This window comes from Eumetopias jubatus, unplaced genomic scaffold (genome assembly GCF_037043125.1).
Source record: "Eumetopias jubatus isolate StellerSeaLion01/CBP00866 unplaced genomic scaffold, mEumJub1_p1.0 scaffold_10, whole genome shotgun sequence".
Lineage (NCBI taxonomy): Eukaryota > Metazoa > Chordata > Mammalia > Carnivora > Otariidae > Eumetopias > Eumetopias jubatus.
This window is the reverse complement of record NW_028274816.1, coordinates 67697173-67717468: the sequence shown is the minus strand read 5'-3', so window position 1 is coordinate 67717468 and position 20296 is coordinate 67697173. Positions and strand designations below refer to the sequence as shown.

Below are 20296 nucleotides of genomic sequence, written 5' to 3'. Positions count from 1 at the left end.
AGAGGGTCCGAGAAGCAGTGAGCTCACCAGGGAAAGTGAGGAAATGCGGGGTACGCGGACTTCCCGACACCCAGAGCCATCAGTGGACTGGCCCAAACACATCCGAGCTCTGGCCGCTGGGCCCGGCGGGGCTGCCGTGGCGCCGAGCCTTACCCTGACGGTCCTGTGGCGCCACCTCTCCTCCGCAGCGCCCTCTGGCTGCTGTCAGTAGTAAGGAGAGAGCCGGCCAGTGTTCCGAAGAAAATGTAGCTTTATTATGACATACGAAACACTACAAGCCATTAAGGGAGAAGAGTCAACAGTTCCTCAGGATGACAGGTAAGAGAGAAGTGTAAACATCTTGGCAATAAAATCCACAGCACGATCATTGGAATCTTTTTCTTACAATTTTTGTTTTCAAGGTTATAGTCAACGAAACAGTCACTTGAATTGTCAAAAGAAGGGCCATTTGACCCAGGGAAAGCATACACACCAAGCCAAAGGACAAGAGCACGGGGCTATGTGTTGTGGGGTCGGGGGCGTTGCCGCAGGAAGGAAGCCTCAGACGATCCTGCGCCCTGGAGGGGAGGTCCGGCTGCTCGGGCTGCCCGTCGGGCCCCCCGCTCTCCCAGCCGGACGCTGCTCGGAGCTCACTGCCCACCTCTGAAGACAGAAAGCCCGGTTTCCCCGTGATGCGCTCAAAGGACAGCCAACATCTCAGAAACACACGTTACTTTAAAACCACTGGTGGGAGTGTGGAGGCTGGTGGGGGTCACCTGATGATCCCGTTAAGTGTCAGACGCACTTGGTAATGACCTGAACACCTATACACGGGTTGTTAGGAGGAAACAAGAAAGCCATGTTCCTGAATTTTAACAGCTGGCCTGGGAGCGAAAAGAAACATTCCCAGGCCCCGGATGGAGTACTCTGTGGGTAACAGGGTGAATCCCAGCGACCATGTCGGCGGCAGGATGTCCTGCTGTGGCAACATTGCCCACAATGGTGCTTGTGGTCACAGGAGCTTCCCAGTGGCACAGAGACAGGCGACGACTTGCAACGCCAGTGCCAACAGGGAATACCGACAATTATTTTGGATACAAAAAGTTAAAGTCGTGTCTACAAAAGAGAAACGTGGCCTGCCTGTCCCCAGACCTCATGCTCTTGGGAACAGGTGAGCTCTCCTGAACATGAGCAGACACACATGTGGGAAGCAAGACAGGCCAGACCACAGGGAACCTGCCAGAAAACCCGGGATGATCCAGTAAAGCCAGGTCACAAGGCAGCAAAGCTCACGGCTCAGAACTCTGCAGGCCTGCTTCAGTCAGCTCCTCGTTTGATTTGCTCCTTATTAAAAGGCAACGGCTCTCCCAAAAAGAAATCTTCACAACACGGTCTCACTCGCTCACACACACACACACACACACACCTCAGGCATGTGGGACCATTTCTGAAAATTTGCACCCACCCGTATTTCTGATGACTCCTGCGCATTCCCAAAATGCAGAAATACACTGAGCCTGAACTGAGCAAGTGCTTTAAAAGCTGCATCACTAAGGACTTTGTCGAGTATGATGCTGCTGCAGCATACTCTTGTTGTTTCGTGTATTCTAGCATGTTCCACACTGAGTAGTAACTACTCAACTTCTGCTGTTCCTACCCACTTCCAGATCTGGCCCACTGGCTGTGTTTACATGGCCTACCAGCTCAGAATAGTTTGCACATTTTTAAATAGAGAAAAAAAAATTCCATGACATTTCAGCATCCATAAGATGCTTTACTGGAACACAGCCATGCTCATCTGTTTCTGTATTCGCTACGGCAGACACCACGTGGCCCATGAAGCCTCAAATATTTACTACCTGGCTCTTTAGAAAAACAAAACAAAAAAAGAAAAAAAAGAGAGAGAGAAAAGAAAGGAAAGGAAAGGAAAAAAGAAAGAGTGCTGAACCTCAGACAGAGGGTTCTCTTCTGTGGGAACGAACATTCCACAGCTCCGATGCAGACCGGGCTCCCCAGGACAAATGCTGCCTGTTTCGGGAACGACATTCAAGCAGCTTTTCCTCCCCCACAGAAACGGACAATTGAAGTTTGGGTTTGAACAGACAGATGCATGCAGGGTATTTTACAAGGAACAAGGCGAACTGTTCCACCTCCTCGCGCGGCTCCTCCCTCTTCCCAGCAGCTCCCGCGCAGAGCCACCTGCCCCTGCTCCGCATGAAACTACACGCGGCGGAGTGCGGAGGCAGCAGCGACCAAAGGCAGGCTCCAGCGGAAGCCGCTCCAGCATCCATCCGACCCACGAGCCGCCACGCAGCCACAGGGACAGCGAGCGGGCCGGGTGGCCAGGAAGCAAACAGGAGGAAGGGAACAATGAAGCCACTGAAACACTTCATTTACTCGAAAGGTTAATAGGACACAGACACTTATTAGCCTCGGCCTGACTCGTCTGCCGCCCCCGCCAGCCTTCACCAGGACCCGGACGCTTCGGAAGGGAAAGCGGGGGGGAGAGGGGGGGCAAGCAACAAAACCAGCACCAATGAAAAAGCAAGATTCACTCTCCAGTATAAAGGAAAACGATCTAAATGTATAAATCCAATAATTCGTTCACGTTACTACCATTACGTTTATGAAAGTCACCATTGTGGAAAAAGAGAAAAGGGGAGAGGGCTAAGAAAGTGCCTATTTCCAAAAAAAAAAAAAAAAAAAAAGCAAGAGAGAACACCGGGCTGACGCTTCCACATGCAGCTGGATGCTAAGTGATCTGCACAACAGACGTGCTGGGGAGCCCCCGTTAGTGTCCTCGGTCCCGCGGGCTGGGCGGAGGGGGTTCTTCTATCTGCTGACGAGACGAGGCTAAGAGTCCCAGCTAGCTATTTGATACTAAACCCACAGCGACGCAGGTACTTGCGAAGTCCTCTGTCCTCACACGTCTCTGGCTCCTGTACTTCTCTGCTTTAACGGACCCACGATGGGACACCAGGCTGGCGCCTTGCTAAACCGAAGCCACAGGACAGACTCCTCCCCACCCCCCACCCCCCCCCACGTGGTCTTGAGGAGCACAGGAGACGCCCAGGGACACGTCCCCGGTGCCCCTCCCCATGCAGGGCCCAGCCCCCACGTCGCTGTGTCCGTCGCGCGGGTCTGGGAGCCTCGTTCGGAGCCCAGCGCCTGTCCACGCAGACACCGCGACCCTGGGCACCCGCCATGCCCGCGCCGCTGGGCCCAGGCTGCACAGGAATCTGATGCTCTCGGGGGCACTTCTGTTTGGGTGGTGGCTTCATGAAGTCGGGGAGGACGGGGATCGTTTTGTGAGGCTGGCCAACGCATCGCCCCCATTTCTGTGGACCAGCTGCAGGTAAGGCTACTCATATTCCAGGAACTGTTTGTGGTAGAACAGCAGGTACCTGGGGAGGCAGACAGGAAGCAGGCATACATTCTAATTCACCGAAGTTCACGCAACCCCAAGCTTCTGACACCGGGAACACCCATGCAGTGGTCTCAGCACCCACTGGCAGCCCGACGGCTTGCTTGCTAGGTGCTGGTTCTTAGTCCCCAAGGACAAGGTGCCTTGGCTGGGCAGCAGGGTGCCCAGAGCGAATGCCCGGCCCCCCACCTGTCCACCAGGATATCATGGGAGCCCGTCAGTCCCACCCCCCACACGGCTCCGGGAGCTTCTCAGTCGGCCACTGCAGCTGCCCTCAGGCGGCGGCTACTCTGGGGGAGACTCTTGCAACGGCTTCTGGTCCAAATCTGCCCCTTCTGGCGGCCTCCTCTGGCCTCCTCATTACCCACAAAACTGTCCTGTCTCACACCAATTCTTCTACACACACTCTCTCAAGGGGCGCCCCACCGCTTGGAGTAAATACAAAGTGCAGACGCCTCAGGAGCGCTCCGGTCGGCTCATCCCGGCCCACCCTGGAGCGGGGGATTCTACGGCCAGTCTCAAGACGAAGAAAGACTTAACAAGGCAAAAGGTGGATGACAGTGGGCCAGGGAGGAATGAAGCGGGTCAAGAAGGAGCTCCCCAAGCCCCCCTGTGGCCACTCACGCAGTGGGGGACAGAAACAACCACCCTCACGCTCTGGGCATGAAGGTGCTCATCGAGAGTGACCCCGCCCATCCGGCTGCCCACCCAGGCTGGCATCCTGTCCAGAACATGCCTCATTACATCAGAGACTCAAGGTGAACATCCGGCCGGACGTACCCCTCACTGTCCAGCACATCCTCAATGCTGGCCTTGGTGATGATGGCATCGTCACACTTGAACCACTGGTCCTTGTGCTGCCGGATGAAGCTGGTGTAGTGGCCACTCTCCAGGGTCCCTTGGTGGTTAACTACGGCAAACAAGGAGTACCTAGTTTGGGAGCGCGGGAGTGGGGAAAGAAGGGGCAGTCAAGTTAGTTTTATCACCATCAGAAGCCTGCAAAGTGCGTAGCCCCCAGACACCCCAAGAACGAGAGCGGGAGCCTGGCAGGCAGGCAGGCAGGCCGGCCTAGCCCACTCAGCTCTCGAGCTGCTTTGCGGGAGCCCCATTTAGTGGAAGTGAGGACAGCCAGCCGCGCTGGGGATGCTGTAAGCACGCCGTCCTCTGTTCTTTCTCCCACAGCGACGGCAGCAGGTGGTGAAGGAAAGAACAGAGGCCTTACTACAGCGCGGGTGGATGCAGAGGCCAAGGGGCCCCGAATCCAGACACTGAGCCCTGGCACTAGCACGGCCGTGACCAGCGCACAGGAGCTGGGACAGAGGGGCGCGGGCTCCTCCATCAGGGAGCTTTACGGTGCACGTGCGAAAAGCCCTCTCCCAACAGCCTGCAGCATTTCCAACAAGGGTGGAGGAGCAGCAAGACAGGAGGCAGGCCAGTGGCCAGAGGAAGAGCCGTGCCGTCGCGGGGCCCTCCCCGCGTGGCCCACCGGTGCTCCCACGCTCCCCGCTCACGCTGCAGACGCCCGGCGCCAACCCACGAGGCACCACTTACTTATTGTCATTGTTGAGGCTGTCCGTTGGCTGCTGGTACTGTCCGTTCATCCTGCTCTCTTTGCTGCAACCAACAACAGCACTTCCTCAGCATCATTTACAATAATCACCCAAGCAGATGCGTGGCTCGAATGACAGCAACCACTACCCCCTGGGGACGCGGCACTTGGTGCATTTTAGACACACTTTCTAATTTTTCCAGCCACTCTGCTTTCTAGGGGAAGACCAACCCCGAGTCAAGGTGGGGAAGCAGAGGCCGGGGCTGGAGAACCGAGCTGCGCAGAGCCACGAGGCGCAGATGGACCGGACTCCACCTCGCTGCTTCCAGCCAAGCTTGTGGTGCCGTGTTACGGGGGCCGAGGAGATTAACGCACGTCTGACGTATGAGCGAGTGTCACGGTGATTCGGAGGGTGCATTTTAAGTGGTCTGAGATATCAAGATGTGAATCTACAACTGCAACACCAACTGTGCTCAGCTGTACCCGAAGGCAGTTCCATCCGCCGCAGCGCTGCCTTCCGTGATCGCACCGTGACCGCTCACCACGTCTGGGAGCTGAGAAAGGACCGCTAGGGAAGAGCCGAAGCTGTGGCAGCCCAGCCGAGGAAACTCAACTGTGTCCTGGGTGAAGACCAGGATGATGATTCTGTTTTGGCAGATGTACTTCTAGCAACCTCTACACCGGCTCATCAGGGAACCAGAGCCGATCACGGGCCCGACGGAGCCACAGCCCTCCCGGTCACTCATACAGCGTCCCAAACCCTTTCATACCTGGACGCCATGAAGGGCGTCATGTCCAGTTCCAGGGGAAAGGACACGTACGTGGTGATCTTCCGCCTCAGTTTGGCCGAGTGTTCAAATCGCTGCAGAAATTGGGGAGAGAAGAGGATGAAGCTGTAGGGCTTTCTTCCGACGGTGCTCCTCTCGACACCCCCAAAAGGGGGCTTTTCTCTAGAGCTTACAGACTCAATAACACAATGTTAATCCACGCAAATCTAATTCATGGGGTTCAAAAATGGAGGTTTGAAATGATGCCACTGTTCCAAAGTGATCGAGGCCAAGTATGCAAAAAAGTAATCTTATAACAAACCCAGCAAAGTGCAAGGTGGAAGGAAACAGAACAAACATCCATAAGCTCCGGGAGCAAAAATGGACGTACTGTTCCTTTTACCACAGACATTCCTTCGACTACACTGGGACCACCAAATCCAGCCAGCAAGCCAGGAATGGTGTGGGTTTTCTGTTGAAAGGGTCATAAAATAAAACGAAGACCATAAAACAAAGATTCTATGTGGCCATGATGCCTAAAATATTTACCAGCTGACCCTCTATAGAGAAAGCTGACCGACCCCCTGGACTAGATCATAAGGCTCGGGTCTTGTTTGCTTTTAAGTAAAAGAAAACCAGAGAACTCTGGTGTTGGGGGGAGCGTGGGGGACCTCGGCGGAAGGAGGAGGAAATTCTTAAACCCCGCCCCCAGAAGAGTAACTCACATCCTACTGTCATTATGAAGTCATCACTCTGGTTCACCACAAACCTCTCTGGGCAACAGAAGACAAGGGAGAGTCACAAGCTACTGCTGAGTCACTGCTGTTACAAAATGTACTTCTGGACGCCAAACCGACAGGCTCTAAGTCGTACCAGGAATTAAAAATGCAGTCTGCCGCTGGAGTGTGCTTCCTAGAAAACTTACTTTGAGATGAAAACAGGCTACAATGGGCAGCTTCTTCATGGTGAGCTGCTTCGTGGACTCCTGGTAGCTATGGCAGCCACTGCACTTGATCTTGGCACTGCTTCCTAAGTGCTCCGGTCGGGTAAATCTTCCAGACATTTCAACAATACAGTTTTAGTAAAAAAACAAACAAACAAACAAACAAACAAAAAAGATGGCAGAAGTAAGAAAGGAAAAACAGTAATTATCACTTTCAATGGGTTAATTTCCCTACTGAAAACAAGCATACAGTTAGGGGTGTTTATAATTTCACAATGGGGAAAAAAAAATTTCTTCCTTCACCCTTCCCCTTATCACTTTAAAAGTGATTTTGTTTTTATTTATTTTTTTAAATTAAAAATCTGGTGAAATAGTAATGATTTTCTAATGACCATAAGACTCAGCAATTCAAATTTCAGAAAAACAACAACTCATGATCATGCAAACGACTATACATTAATTGTTTTTTAGCAGCTGTTTGTTAACAGTCAAAACACCTGGCAGCAATCAGTGCCGTTCAATGTGCAGATGGTTAAAGAAAATGCTACATGGCCCCGTGGAATACTCATCGGCAACAAACAGGAACAAACTATGGACACACACAACCTGGATGAATCTCCGGAGACTTGTGGTGGGGAGCCTGGGGGAGGAGATCCAAAAGGTTCCATGTTCTATGATTCCATTTACGTAACATTCTCGGAACGCTGAATTTGTAGCTGCCATGGGTTACGAAGCAGTGGTCGGGGGAGGGACATGGAAGGCTGGAAATGCCCTGCATCCTGACTGCATCGATGTGAATATCCTGATCATTACATTGTACTGTAATTTAACAAGATGTTACCACTGGGGAAACTCAGTAGAGGATACCCAGTCATTATAAATGCATGTGAATCTGTATCCCAAAATAAAAGTTAAATTTTAAAAACGGGGGAATGATCATTCTCAAATGATGAAGACAGACCTCAGTCGTAGCAAGGCTGCACTAAGTCCGAAAGCATTTCTGGCACAGGTGGCGGCTACCCATAAAACAGAGGTTTCAATATGGTTTATGCCAAATTTTTTAAGTTTAAAGCTGAAAAGCAAATGAAGTTCATCTTTTCACGAGGAAATCTTTGTTAATCCTTTGGAAATTCCGTGATCTCACCGGGGCAAGACGATGCCTCCTCCTGACCACAGCTGACCCCGCCTGCCCCAGGAGGTGCCCCTGAAGTGGGAAGCCGAGGGAAGCCAAGGAGAGCAGTTAGATCTCATGCGGAAGAACATGGTACAAGGCATCTGAGCGTGTTTGCCCCAACCTGCAAGGACTAGCCCACAAATGTAATTGGCAAAGTCCACAGTGTGGGTAATTCTGTGAAGAACGATCTTGTCTTTTCCACATAGAAACGGCAAGGAAACCAAAAGGAGGGGGCTGAAGCCTATGGATTTGCAACCAAATGTAATGTGCACACCTAGTCTGGATCCTGAGTTGAACAAACTGTATGGAATAGTTTCTTATAAAATCAATCAGGGCAGTTTAAACACTCGGTACCTGACTGGAAGAGAAGAACGTGCCCATGTTTATAGTGAAGACTCCGGAAATACATGACTTGCCACACACTACCCCATAACCCAATTTTCCAACTCAAACCCATTTGGCCCCAGCCCAAACAAACTGCTCAGGACCGCACCAGGGGCCACAACCGCTTCCCTGACGTCTAGACCAGCTCCTTCAGTCAGCACTACAGACAGAAGGGACAAGGACTCAGAACGCGTGTCACTACCAGGTAGATCGAGCATGGTGCACTGAGGAAAAACACGGACTTTTACAACTGGAAGCCCAATGCCAGCCCACAGCAGAAATTAGGCAGAGGACTCTGCCCGTGCAGCAAGCATTCAGAAAGCAGGTGTCTGATGGTGCCCAAGGCAACAAACCTACCAAGCCAGGCTGCAAACACTTCCTTCCCCAGTGAAGGAAGCACCTGAGGCTCGTGCTGCAGGAACTCTCGAATGTGACAGGGTCGAGCTTCCTAAGATGCAGCCTTGTGTGGCTTGTCAACTCAAGAGTGGGGGGTGTGAACACTGCACTTACCCTCAAATTTGGAAACACAAGTGTCAGCCAGTTTTAACCACTTTGCTAACTATTATCAATTAAGCAACTGATCAATAAGCACACTGCTTCTCCTGAGGATGCACATTTTAAAAACATGTACGCCAGTGCAGTATCAAATGCTGAGTCCAAAGTCATCTTTCGAGGTTTTCTCATTTTTTATTCTTCGGGAAGTTCGATGTTTTGTCATTCTTCTTTCCGTGTGCGGTGCCCCCTAAGTGGAAATGCACTTAACTCAAATCTTCCTCCTCTCTGCCAAACGACACTAACATTCAGACACCAAATATGTCAACCAAACCTTCTTCGACACTAAGAAAATGTCCCACAACGTCAGATACGGAGAGGACTTGGCTTTGAATTCCATAACTGTGAGTGAAGAATGGAAGGACAACAGAGCTCAACTCCCAGATCTTCTCAACTCCCTATCCACGCCACCCCTCCACCCATGTCTGGGGAATTGCCAAACCTGGGTGGGAGGCAGGGCCCATCTTTCTTCATGGAAGTTTACCACAAAGGCCAGGTATTTGCTTTTCCCACCCACCAGCATTCTGGGCACCCGACCTAGGCTCGACCAGTCGGATACTCGTAATGAGGACTCTGCGGCTGGAAAAGTCATTCCCAAGAAGCATCTGGAGGAAGAACTGGTCTTGCCAGGAGCAGCAGCTCCACGGCACCGGAGAGCCACAGGCCAGCAGCGGGCTGCATGTTTCTGGATCCTGGTCCCCAAGCCTCGCATGGTGACCACGTGTTTGCTGAGCCAGGTCCTCTTCAGCCTTCCTGTGGATGCGGTCAACTACCCAGTCTCTACCCGCCTAAGCCCAGCAGAGCCCATTTCTGCCGCCTGCAAGCCTGCAAGCACTCCGACCTGCTAAGTGCAGGTGCGCCCTCCCACATGCCTGGCAGAAGACCATCACCACTTGAGGTGCGACACGGGTACAGGAAAGTAGTACGAGACAGTCTCCTCCCCGAAAGGCTCAAGGAGTACAGGGTGAGCATTCCCCCAGGCAGCTCCCGAGGGGCGATGGCCACCTCTCTGCCCCCGCACCGCTTACCCTCATGACGCACTTGAGAACTCAGGAGGGTCTGGAGCTATGGAATTCCATCTACCTCAACTTCCTCCTGCCGGCTTCACAATCTGCTCTCAACCTAACTCGGAAAGGGCCCCTTTGCTGTTAACACAAACTCGAGATGAACGTGCTCGCCTTTCCTTGGCCACTCGGCTATGCACCCAGCCCCCCGTGGCCCCTGACCAGACAGCTCGGTGGGCATCTCAGTGTGGAAAGTGTCGCTGCCCCCTCCGTGCCCACTTGGTGGGCAAAGCTTCAGGTTTGCTGAAACATACAACTAAGTGCAACGGATTTGTAAACACTGCCTTCAAAAATGGTGGCCTTTTCAGTTCCGATGTTCTTCTTGGTTTCCAAAGTACAAGTTTGATGCCCCATTTACATCTGGACCTACCAGTGTGACGGAGTTGACGCGTTTAAAAATTCTTAACATGCACCTCTGAGCCTGCTGACTACACAGCAAGATAAAAACCAAGAAGCCTGCCCCTCTTCGTAAGGAACACCTCTGCCCAAGGACGCACCTGCGGTGACCTTTAAAGTGAGTAAAAGAAAATAAAGGCTGTAAAACACTCAAGTCCAAAAGAATGGTTTAGAAAGGGTCTCTAGTGTCTCTGCTATTGCATGTGAGCTACCCGAGCACGCTGATGGCAACCGGCCCTAAACCCTAGCACTCATCCCAGGTGGAGATGCGGAACACGGACGCGTGCACCACCACAAACGGGCCCATCGCCGGCAGGAAGGGCCCCGCCAGACGCTGGGGCAGCTTCTCAGCCCCCGACGGTGACGGAGCTTCAACCTCAGCTCTCTGGCTCTTGGGCACCTTACCCAGCGCGCGGTGGGGGGCCCACGCCGAGCTGGGTGAACAGAACAGTCCTCTTGCCAACACGTGACAGACTCTATGAGCCACTGGGCACCAGCTGCAGCCACCCGCAGGCTGTCCTGCCTTGTCTCATTTTCTATACCAGACACGTGAGAGAAAATTCTCCTGGGGCCCCGGGTGGCCCTGAATTTCTTTGGACTTTCCTCTGACCGACCACTACCTCGAAGAGCCTCGGGCAGGAGAGAAAAGCCCCTGCTTTGTCTCCAGAAGTGCCGGTGGCTTCCTTACCTCCGCAAGCAGTCCGTGAGCGTAGTGGTTCCTGCTACGTGGCTTTCCCCGTTCACCACGCTGCCCTCACTCCCGGGGCTCAGGGGCCAGAACGGGGTGGAGGAGCCAGGCAGGTCTAAACTGATGTCCCAGAAGGGGTCTATGGTGGTAGAGACTCCGCTAGAAGCGAGAGGAGAGACACATGCAGGTTAGAATGGACGGCCACACAGCCTCCGAGGCGCACCTGGCCCACGACATCCACATCGTCTCACAGCTCTGCCCTTCCGTCCAGATGATATAGAAGGTTATAAAATGAGGGGCTGCTCCCACCCAACACGTCCTGGGCCCCCGAGGGGGCCCTGTGGAGGAATAGCAGGTAAACCACTTCCGGCAGAGGCCACTCCGAAAGCTACAGTTTCAGAACCCAGAAAATCATTACGATCATTTGAGGTTTTTTGAAAACAGAGACAGACCCCTGGGCCCCATGTCCAGAAGTTTTGAATTGATGGATCTAGCTCAGCAGCATCTGAGCAACTGGTAACCGTGAGTCCAGGGAGCGATTTAGAGCTCCACGCCCACTGCCCGTGGAGAGAACACACCGAGCCAGCGCCGTGCCATGGGATGCTCTACCTAACAGGGCCGGTTCCCTCCCAGACACGGACTGTGAAGGACAGGCTGGGAACTTCACTCCAGATACTCAAACAGGACATAAACCCGAGACAACCTCCTGCTACCAGAATTCAGCAGCCCAGAGCCGACAAGGAGGACCTCTGTCTAAACACTGGAGCGATGCCCGTGACGGCGTCTACATCACAGAAAACTGGGTGTGTGACCCAGGCAGAACCGCCCCCCTCCCGGTATCTCCTCTGTCCTCTACCAACTGCACGTGGGAATCCAGTAGAGGTTCCGAAATAACTTGAGTGGATCGTGGCCAGGATTTTTTAAAACCCTGAAACTGAAAAACACAGAGGAGTGTGCACGGAGGTCGAAAGGGAGGGTTCTTGCAACGTCACTGACCCATGCATCCTCCTCCTGGAAATCAAAGCTCTGCACGCTGAGCAAAGCTGTGAACAATCAGGGACACTAGTCTGGAGAACATGGGAAAGGAAACTGGGACATGAAAAGCAACACATTTTGGAGCACGGGTGCCAAGGATCTGCCAGGTGTGCACCAGTCCCTCCGGAAGGCAGGGCTCTTATTTAGCTCCTGGGAGAACAAGATGTGGCGGGGAGAAGCTTCAGGGCACACCCTCCCGGGTGTGCACGGGAACAAAGATGGCCCTGGGGACCTGCTCCAGACGACCTGCAGCACTCGGGGCGACCTGCTCCTCTGTGGGCCTCCTGTACTGGAGCTGATTTATCTCAACACATTTGATGGCTTGGCTGTTTAACCTCAGCTCGTCCTGCTCCACGTTCGGTTGCTGCAAAGGCTCCTCTGTAAGAGCCACACCACCTACTCATCCACACATCACCGAAGAGCCAGAGCCGTGGGGGCATGGACTAAACTTCTGGCTCTAAGTGTTAAACTTCTAAAACCTGCTCAAAACACAGCAGTTTTGTGGGCTGAACATGTCCCATGATGTTCCAAAAGCAGCACCTAGAACCAAGTCGGTCTCACGGGCAGGACCTGGGGTCCCACATCACGGTCTGCTCAGCACAGCCCAGGCGGCCTCTCGTGTTCCAGAACACCGGGTGTTGTGCGGGAAGCCTCGCACACTTACTGGCAGACTTGGCAGGTGACGTCCGACTGCAGCCCGCCCGTGAAGATCTGGTCTATGATGCAGTTGCAGTGGTTGGGGTTGTTGGCCTTCTTCCCATTATCGTCACCTGCGGAAAGATCACAGCTGTGTGATTTGCATCTGGGCCCCTGAGTCCGCAAGCTTCCTAAGAGCCACCGGCCCAAGGTGCGAGGCCATTCACCTGCAGAGGCTGATGAAGCCAAAGTGCCGATATTTTCACAAGGGCACAGGAGGACCCTTATTCGAGCCGGGAGACTTGGAGGAAAAAGAGGAAACAACCCAGCTAGCTTATTTTCAATTTGCTTCTTTTTCTCCATTCCCTAAGATCCGCTTGGCTTCTATCTAGATGCCCTGATGTAGCTAACTCCCAGTCACTGGGGAGAGTCACAGATTCCCCTTTCCCCCCACAGAACAACTGAGCGGCCCTGCCATGGTGGGGCGCCCCACGCTGCCAGGGAATGCCTGCTCCCCCGCTGCGCAGCACAGACACGGCGCCCCGACTTCAGAAAACATCTCTGCAGGACTCCAGTCGGTCTGTTTTCCCCATCAGCTCCCGCACCCTGCAACTTCACGAACAGCTCTGCTTTCTAAGCATTTGCACCTAGATAAGTACCACTCCTATCCACTCTAGTTCAACACAGGTTTTATTTATACATTCGGGGGCAGATATACAAATACAAAGCTTACATGCTGGAACACAATACATACTAATATACGTCGTAAATACATGCTATAGAACTTTCATTCAACCAGAGAGGATAGACTGTGTTTATCTGTATATATGTTTCTTCTCAAACAAGTGAAATTACTACCTAGGAATAAAGGATGCCCACTAGGTCTTTTGACAGCAAATTGCCTAGAGAGATTAGGGAGAAAATGCTACCCAGAAAGATTTCAAGTTCATGGGACAAAATGTCAGGATACAGGAAAATACATATAGGAAACCACAAAGGAAAATAAGCCAAAAAATACCCGATGCTCGCAACCACATAAAAACACGACCCAGCCAAGTGAACTAGCGCGGCTGAAGGAGAAATTGGAACACCTGCTTTTTTTTTTTTTTTTTTAAGATTTTATTTGTCAGAAAGAGAGAGAGAAGGAACACAAGCAGGGGGAGTGGGAGAGGGAGAAGCAGAGCCCCCCGCTGCGCAGGGAGCCCGATGCGGGACTTGATCCCGGGACCTTGGGATCATGACCTGAGCCAAAGGCAGACACTTAACCGACTGAGCCACCCAGGCATCCTGGAACACACTGCCTCTGATGAGACATTTCTTGTGACGTGTGAAACAGAATTATGTCAGAGAAGTGGATCATGATCATTGCATCATGTTTCTGTCAGATGAATGTTTTCCCAGCAATGCATTTGAAGTGGCTGATTTTTAGGACTAATGCTGGTTACAGAAGCCTCATGATTATCCTCAAGTGCTCGGAATGATAATTTAATGGTCTTACACAGCGGCTCTTTTCGGTTTGTATGTTATACTTCATACTAGGAAACCAAACCCCACCTAAGCTATTCAGGACTATTTATTTGGCTCCTCGGGTGAGCACTGAAAAGATGTATAGGTTTTTCAGGAGAAAAGCACTTAAGTACACAAAATAGCCAGAACCCAAAGCCCTGACAGCTGATGAGAACAAGCACCGTATTCGGAGTTTGGCTGGCCTCGAACTTGTGCTCTCAGACCTCACAGGGCATTTGGGAGAGCAGCCCCGTGACTGTAGCCCCGTGACTCCCTAAGCAGGAGGCCCGGGGAACAGAACTGTGGTCTAACAGAATCACCTACAACCCACCGGTCCAGCCCAGAGGCCACAGGTAAGCAGGTACCTTCGTCACCCCAACCCACGTCAGCTATACCTGAGTGCGCTCCCTGAACTGGCATCACCGGGGACCCAGTAGGAAACTGCTGACCTCACTCCACACCCACTGAACAGAAGCAGCAAGGAGCCCTCCAGGGGACTGTGACCCATCACGGTCGAGAATGGCCCTCAGCTGACCCTGCGTCAGCACACTTGGGTGGGCGTAGGGCCTTCAGACGGGGAGCCCCGCCACAGGGAGGGCCAGAGGAGGGAGCCGCGGTGGCTTGTTATTCAGTCCTAACCTCCTGCCCCGAGCCTGAAGAGCTGCCTCCCCCATTCCCTTCCCCAGACTATCCAAACCCACCCACATCTGAGACCCCTGAGGGGGCTGCCTCCCTCTGGGAGCCCAACTGTGGGACAGAAGCGAAGACCCAGTGAAGTCCTGAGAGAGACTTGAGAAAGCCCTTGGCTGGACCCCAAAATGAGCGTGACTTAGGGTCAGGGAAGCACTGGAGAGCATGCAGGCCCAGTTTTGTATTTTCAGCTCTTTCTGGCGACTTTAGCGCCATGATCGGTCCTTCTGGAGACCCCACCAGGGGAGGGAGCGACTGTTGATGGTTCAGCTGCATTTGGAGCATATATGGAATTTTCTGGCGTGTCAGGGGCCATGGTAACCCGGAGGAGCCGCAGACCCGCTCCCTCACAATCAGGCCGAGAGGAAGCCGGCAGCAGAGGACTCCAGGCCCATCAAGTACGGAGAGTTCTGTTCATGCTACGGGTTTTACAGGACCAACCGCCATGCTCTTCCCCTCCCAGCAAGGTCGGAAGACGACACCCCAAACCATTTCCTCCTCTTAAATTATGAAGAACCTCTCTGGGGTATTAATGAGGAAAAACAATACAATTAGAACACAAGTGCCAGGAGTCCCCCGTGGTGGTGTTTGAGAGCGCCCCCTACCCCAGGCGGGGGGAATGGCGGAACCGGGGTGCAGAGCAGTACCTCTGCAGTGCAGGTACAGGGCGTCCGGGCACCAACCCCACCGCGCCCCCCACCCCCCCCCCGGCGGAACCGGGGCGGAGCCGCACCTTTGCAGTGCCGGTGCAGGACGTCCAGAGCGGCGATAAGGAACTCGTGCGCATCCTGCTGCTCGTACCCCGCCAGGTGCCGCGCGTGAGTCCACACCAGGTGCAGCAACTTGTAGGGGATGTGGGGGGAACGGTGCCCCGAGTAGAACTGCTCACAGACAGGGAGAGGAGGAAAACTGTCAGGAGTAAGTACCACACTCTGAACACAAAGCACACACGATAAAAAAATCCGTAACCACCGCCTAGAATTTCTTGCGGTTACTCGGACAAAAGGATTTACTCCCTCCCCTTTTATTTTTTTTTCCAAAATGTATTTTCATGTGGACTCCCTGGACTTTTTGAATCATTTTGTCCCTTCCCACTGTCGGTTTTCTACAGAGAAGCCAAAATGAGGCATGGGGAGTGCCCCACGCGGACACAAGGTGGGCGGCCGGCACCAGGCTGCGCTCAGAGGTACTGAAGAATCAGCAGACGAGGCGGAACCCGCCGGCTCCTCTGCTAGGCCCCTGAAGCACATGTGGGTGCACTCGGCAGCCAGGGGCAGGCGATGGCCCCGATCTGTAGTTGGGCAGCCTCTTCGGTCACTAGGTGTGGGGGATCCCGCCCAAGGACGCCTGAGCCCAGGCCTGAGCTCTGTCCCGCTGTGAGTGCAGCCTAGGCCCCAAGCAGAACAGAACCTGATGTGCGGGGCGGAGGGCCACCAAGACAGGTGTTCTGGTGGAGCGCACACAGACCTGGCAAGAGAAGACAAGGGCCACTCTCCTTGAGAACAGGACGAGAGACAATGAGGAGGATGAAACGACCACGGGATTTACAGACAAATGTCTCACACCGGTTGCGCCCCCTCCGAAGGGCCCTTTCTCATCCTCCAAGTTGGCACCATGCCTCCAAGTGATGCCAATAGTCCCTAGCAATTCCCTTTGGAAAAAATGTTTCATAAGAAATGCATGTATTATTCCCTGTGCAAGATTCCAGAAACCTGCCTTCCTTTATTATGTGAGCTTGATTTTTATAAAGGTAAAGTACAAGCGGTCACAGAAATGGTACTCTCCCCACGCCAGCAGCACTCACCTCCTGAAACAGCGATGACATTTCGCAGACCAGACACGAGCTGGGGGTCTGCATCTCACACCTGTGCCTGTCAGAGAGGAAGAAGTCTCGCAGGAGCGGCGTGTGGGTGAGCGCCTGGACGATGCAGTTCATGAAGCAGGTGTTGCCAAGGTTGATCAGCCCCCGCAAACCTGGGCAGAATAAACTTGAGTCTTCTTACAGGACAGACCATCAGAGCCCCAGGGCAGGGACCATTTCCGTCCATCACCATGAGGCCCCCTAAGCCTACCCACCCCAGCTCCCCCCTCCCTTGGAGAACAGGTGCTCCAGAAGTTGGGGGGGGGGGGAATGATGAACGACTTATACAAAGGCTTAAGGAGAACTGTGCTATGAAATCCACCTGTTTACATCGACTTTTAAACCCACAGAAGCCAGCCTTCCTGGCAGAACAAACCACCGCTATGGGCGCTGTCGCCCACCTACCTATGGTGCAGTTGGAGGTGATCTTTCGCCTTTTCGGGTTGTGTTTCAGCAGTTCAAGCTCCCGTTTGGTGGGCTCCCAAGTTGAAAACTTCTCCCCAACGCCTAAGCAGATGGAAGACAGTTCCCGTTGCCATGAGCTCACTTTTCATCAAGTGTGTTTGTAAATAAAAGTGATGGTGATAGAATACTTATCAGCTTGTATTTCAAAGAGGGGCAGCCACAACACGAGGTCTTTGTTGAACCGTATTATACTGCAACGGGCTAAAAAGAATACTTAGGAGGAGTTTCTTTTAGAAAATGTGTGGTGAATAAGCGGTTTCCTGTGAGAAAGGCAACATCTCCAATTAACGCTACCATAACGCTAATGCCAAGATGGGGATTTTTTGCAAAGCCCTTAATCCCTGAGTAGCGAGACTGCACCAGCCCCAGTGGCAAATGCTACACTCGGCACTGAGATGAGGGGTCTCCCGTGAAAGAGTGAAAGCACAGGGAGAAAACGCACTCGCTGAAACACAGTTTGAAAATACATCGTGTTGAACAGCCGTACCCACAGAAGATTTAATCAATACCACAGACAATGGTGCAGATGCTAACTGTCACAATTCATCTAATACCTACTTGTTCCATGTGACTTAAAATTTCTGCAAAATTCAATGAACTTTAGACATACTATCTCACTGACACGCGGAGTTGTAGAATTATTTTAGAAGAGTTCTGTTTTATTCTGGGCCATGCATTTCTTAGCTCCTGTGGGTAAAATGTTCTTCCCAGAGAAATAATATATTCAGACTTAGTTGCAATGTTACTAAATTTTTGAGGGAGAAAAGAATAGGAAGTTGGTTAAAGAGACTGTTCTCCAGAAAAGATGTGTTACATACAAACAATTCCGATCACAGAGAGCACCTGTTTCTATTGCTCCATTCTCAAAAAAACAGGTAGTTTGAAAGTAGAGCTATTAAGGCCAAAAAGTGTCAAGCAGATACCGGGATTCCATGTTCTCTCTATAAACAGTGGAAGTTCTGCTCACTGAGAGATGCTCACTAGTCAAGTGGGGTAAACTATACGTCCTACTGTTGTAAAACCCTTTCACTGTTACAGCAACTGCCAAAAATGAAAACTAAAGAAAAAATCAAGGAAACAAAAAAGAAAGAATAGGGAAAACAGCCACATGTTGTTGTGTGTACCCCCGACTACGCATCCGATGAAGAACGCACGTGTGAGCACAGGGAACTGACAGCACCAGAGAACCCCATGCTGGGACCAGAAAACACATACTGGTCCCTGCCCCGAAGCTCCTCAAACCCTTATGATTTCCTAAGTGCTAAGAGCACTAGGAGCATCTTTATTCTAATGAGGTGACTCCCAGTGGGCTCGTGGAGGCGGCCGGTTGCCAGAGAGACCACACCATGAGGAAAAGCTTGGCATTTTCAGCCCTCTTCCCCTGGCCCCCTGCACAGGGCGCCTGCCCACCTGTCTGGCCAGTCACCTTACCTGCTTCTCCGGGATCCTCAACTGGCGCCTACAGGGGGAAGCAAGCAGCTGTGAGGGTTCTTCCCACCAAATCAAGACCCAACCTGCAAAAACCCAGAGGCTATCCCCATCTCCCGACTCTGACCTTCTCCCTAGATATTGATCTTTCTCTTGATAAGCCCTGACCTTGACAGACATGAGGGAATGCACAAGTAGGAGCCAAAACAGGCAACGTAAATCTAGGCAAAACCAAACCTTGCATTTTCCAAGCTTTCCGTTGCTCCTCTTTGGCAATGATTTCCATGTCTTTGTCATATATGTAGTCCTGACACAAAAAGCAGTAGATGCCTCCATACATAAGCTCTATGGCTGAAAAGAGAAAGAGGGAAAGAGAGATCAAATTGAATAAAAAACTTAAAGGTAACACTTAATAAGGTCACAAATGAAACAGCTAAGTGTTTTAGACATTTTACTGTTTCCACCATTCCCCTACTCTCAAACCACAGAAACCTCTTTTTATAAAAGGATTTTACCTCCCACTTCAGACCTTTATCCTAAGCAGGTGAGGTATGTGTATTTTCCCTGGAAGCTCAGGACTTCCGAGGCTGAGGAATGTGAGAATGAGAGGCGTCACATCCATATTTTATAAAGGACCTCAAGTATCAGGACGCTCCATCTATTCTCTGAAACAGTGGTATTTAAAACAAGGAAGGGGCAGCCAGTTAAGCGGCTGCCTTGGGCTCAGGCCCCGCCCACCCCCCACCCCCCGAGCTTATGCTCATCTTCTCTCTCAAATAAAAAATTTAAAAAAAAAAGGAAAAACTTTCATAGAGTATGATCAGCTCATAAGGATTCGTAGCCACCTGACATGCATAACTGTGTTTTACTACATCTAGAATTCCTGATACGACTACAAAAAGGAATGCCACAGCGGTCTGCCTACTCTTACTTTGACAGTGGTAAAATATCCTCTACCCAGACAATCTTCACTTCTTGACCCACAGAGCTGACTCCTGCCCACCTGTGAGTGGGTCTTATGCATTTTCTCAACTGCATCATCTATAAAAACTGGCTCTTAGTTACTTCCTAATAAAGTAAGATAAAGTCCTTTAATTTAAGCACCTGGAAGGTGCGTGCCTCAATTCAACAGTTAAAAAGAATTTTTTCTGGCTTGGATTCAGCAAGCAACAGAAGATGTCTGAGAGGCAATGCAGCACAAAGAGCACAGATTTAGAATAACTGGGATTAATCCCAGCTCTGTACTTACTAGTTACGCACCTCTGATAAATTACTCCACTTCCCCGAGCCTCAGCTTCCCCTTTGGTGTAGTGGTGACGGTAACAGCACTAAGAGCTCATAGGTTTGTATGGTGATTTTGTAACTTTCCAGTACACCTAGCGCGCAGTCATGTCTTCATACGACACAGCTTGTATCATAGTCCGTGTCTTCAGTTGCCAGGACACATCAGTAATATTGTGGGGGATCTTTAAAGTCCTCTAAAGCAGATGTAGTAAAGCCCAATTTAAGAGTCCCATACCTACCCTTTGCCTCTCACCCAAAACTGACAAAATTCCCACAAATTCTTTGAAAGTTGCCATCAAAGCTGCTGCAGAGTGCTTGGCTGCCCCTTGGCACTGTGCATTCCTTGAATGGGATAGTTCCTGGCATGGGATACCAAAGCCCGAGACAGACTACAATGAGGATGACAGAAATTTTCAGGAAAGCAGAGACATTCAATAAAAAATATGCCAAGCAAGTTACACAGCAGGCTCT

The 20296-nt window shown here is 51.7% G+C and overlaps 1 protein-coding gene across 1 annotated transcript in view; it reads right to left on the bottom strand.

Moving 5' to 3' along the window:
• Positions 1-232: 232 nt before the first annotated feature.
• The window catches only part of USP22 (ubiquitin specific peptidase 22), a 41998-nt gene continuing 21934 nt past the window's right edge, over positions 233-20296 (bottom strand). Inside the window, exons 3-13 of the mRNA XM_028089454.2 lie at positions 18779-18892; positions 17054-17155; positions 16592-16761; positions 15521-15668; positions 12620-12725; positions 10921-11079; positions 6645-6771; positions 5723-5814; positions 4955-5017; positions 4184-4333; positions 233-3383 (exon numbers count right to left, since the gene is read on the bottom strand). Of these exons, the coding sequence (XP_027945255.1) occupies positions 3341-3383; positions 4184-4333; positions 4955-5017; positions 5723-5814; positions 6645-6771; positions 10921-11079; positions 12620-12725; positions 15521-15668; positions 16592-16761; positions 17054-17155; positions 18779-18892 (1274 nt within the window). The 3' untranslated portion in view covers positions 233-3340. The remainder of the gene's footprint in view (positions 3384-4183; positions 4334-4954; positions 5018-5722; positions 5815-6644; positions 6772-10920; positions 11080-12619; positions 12726-15520; positions 15669-16591; positions 16762-17053; positions 17156-18778; positions 18893-20296) is intronic.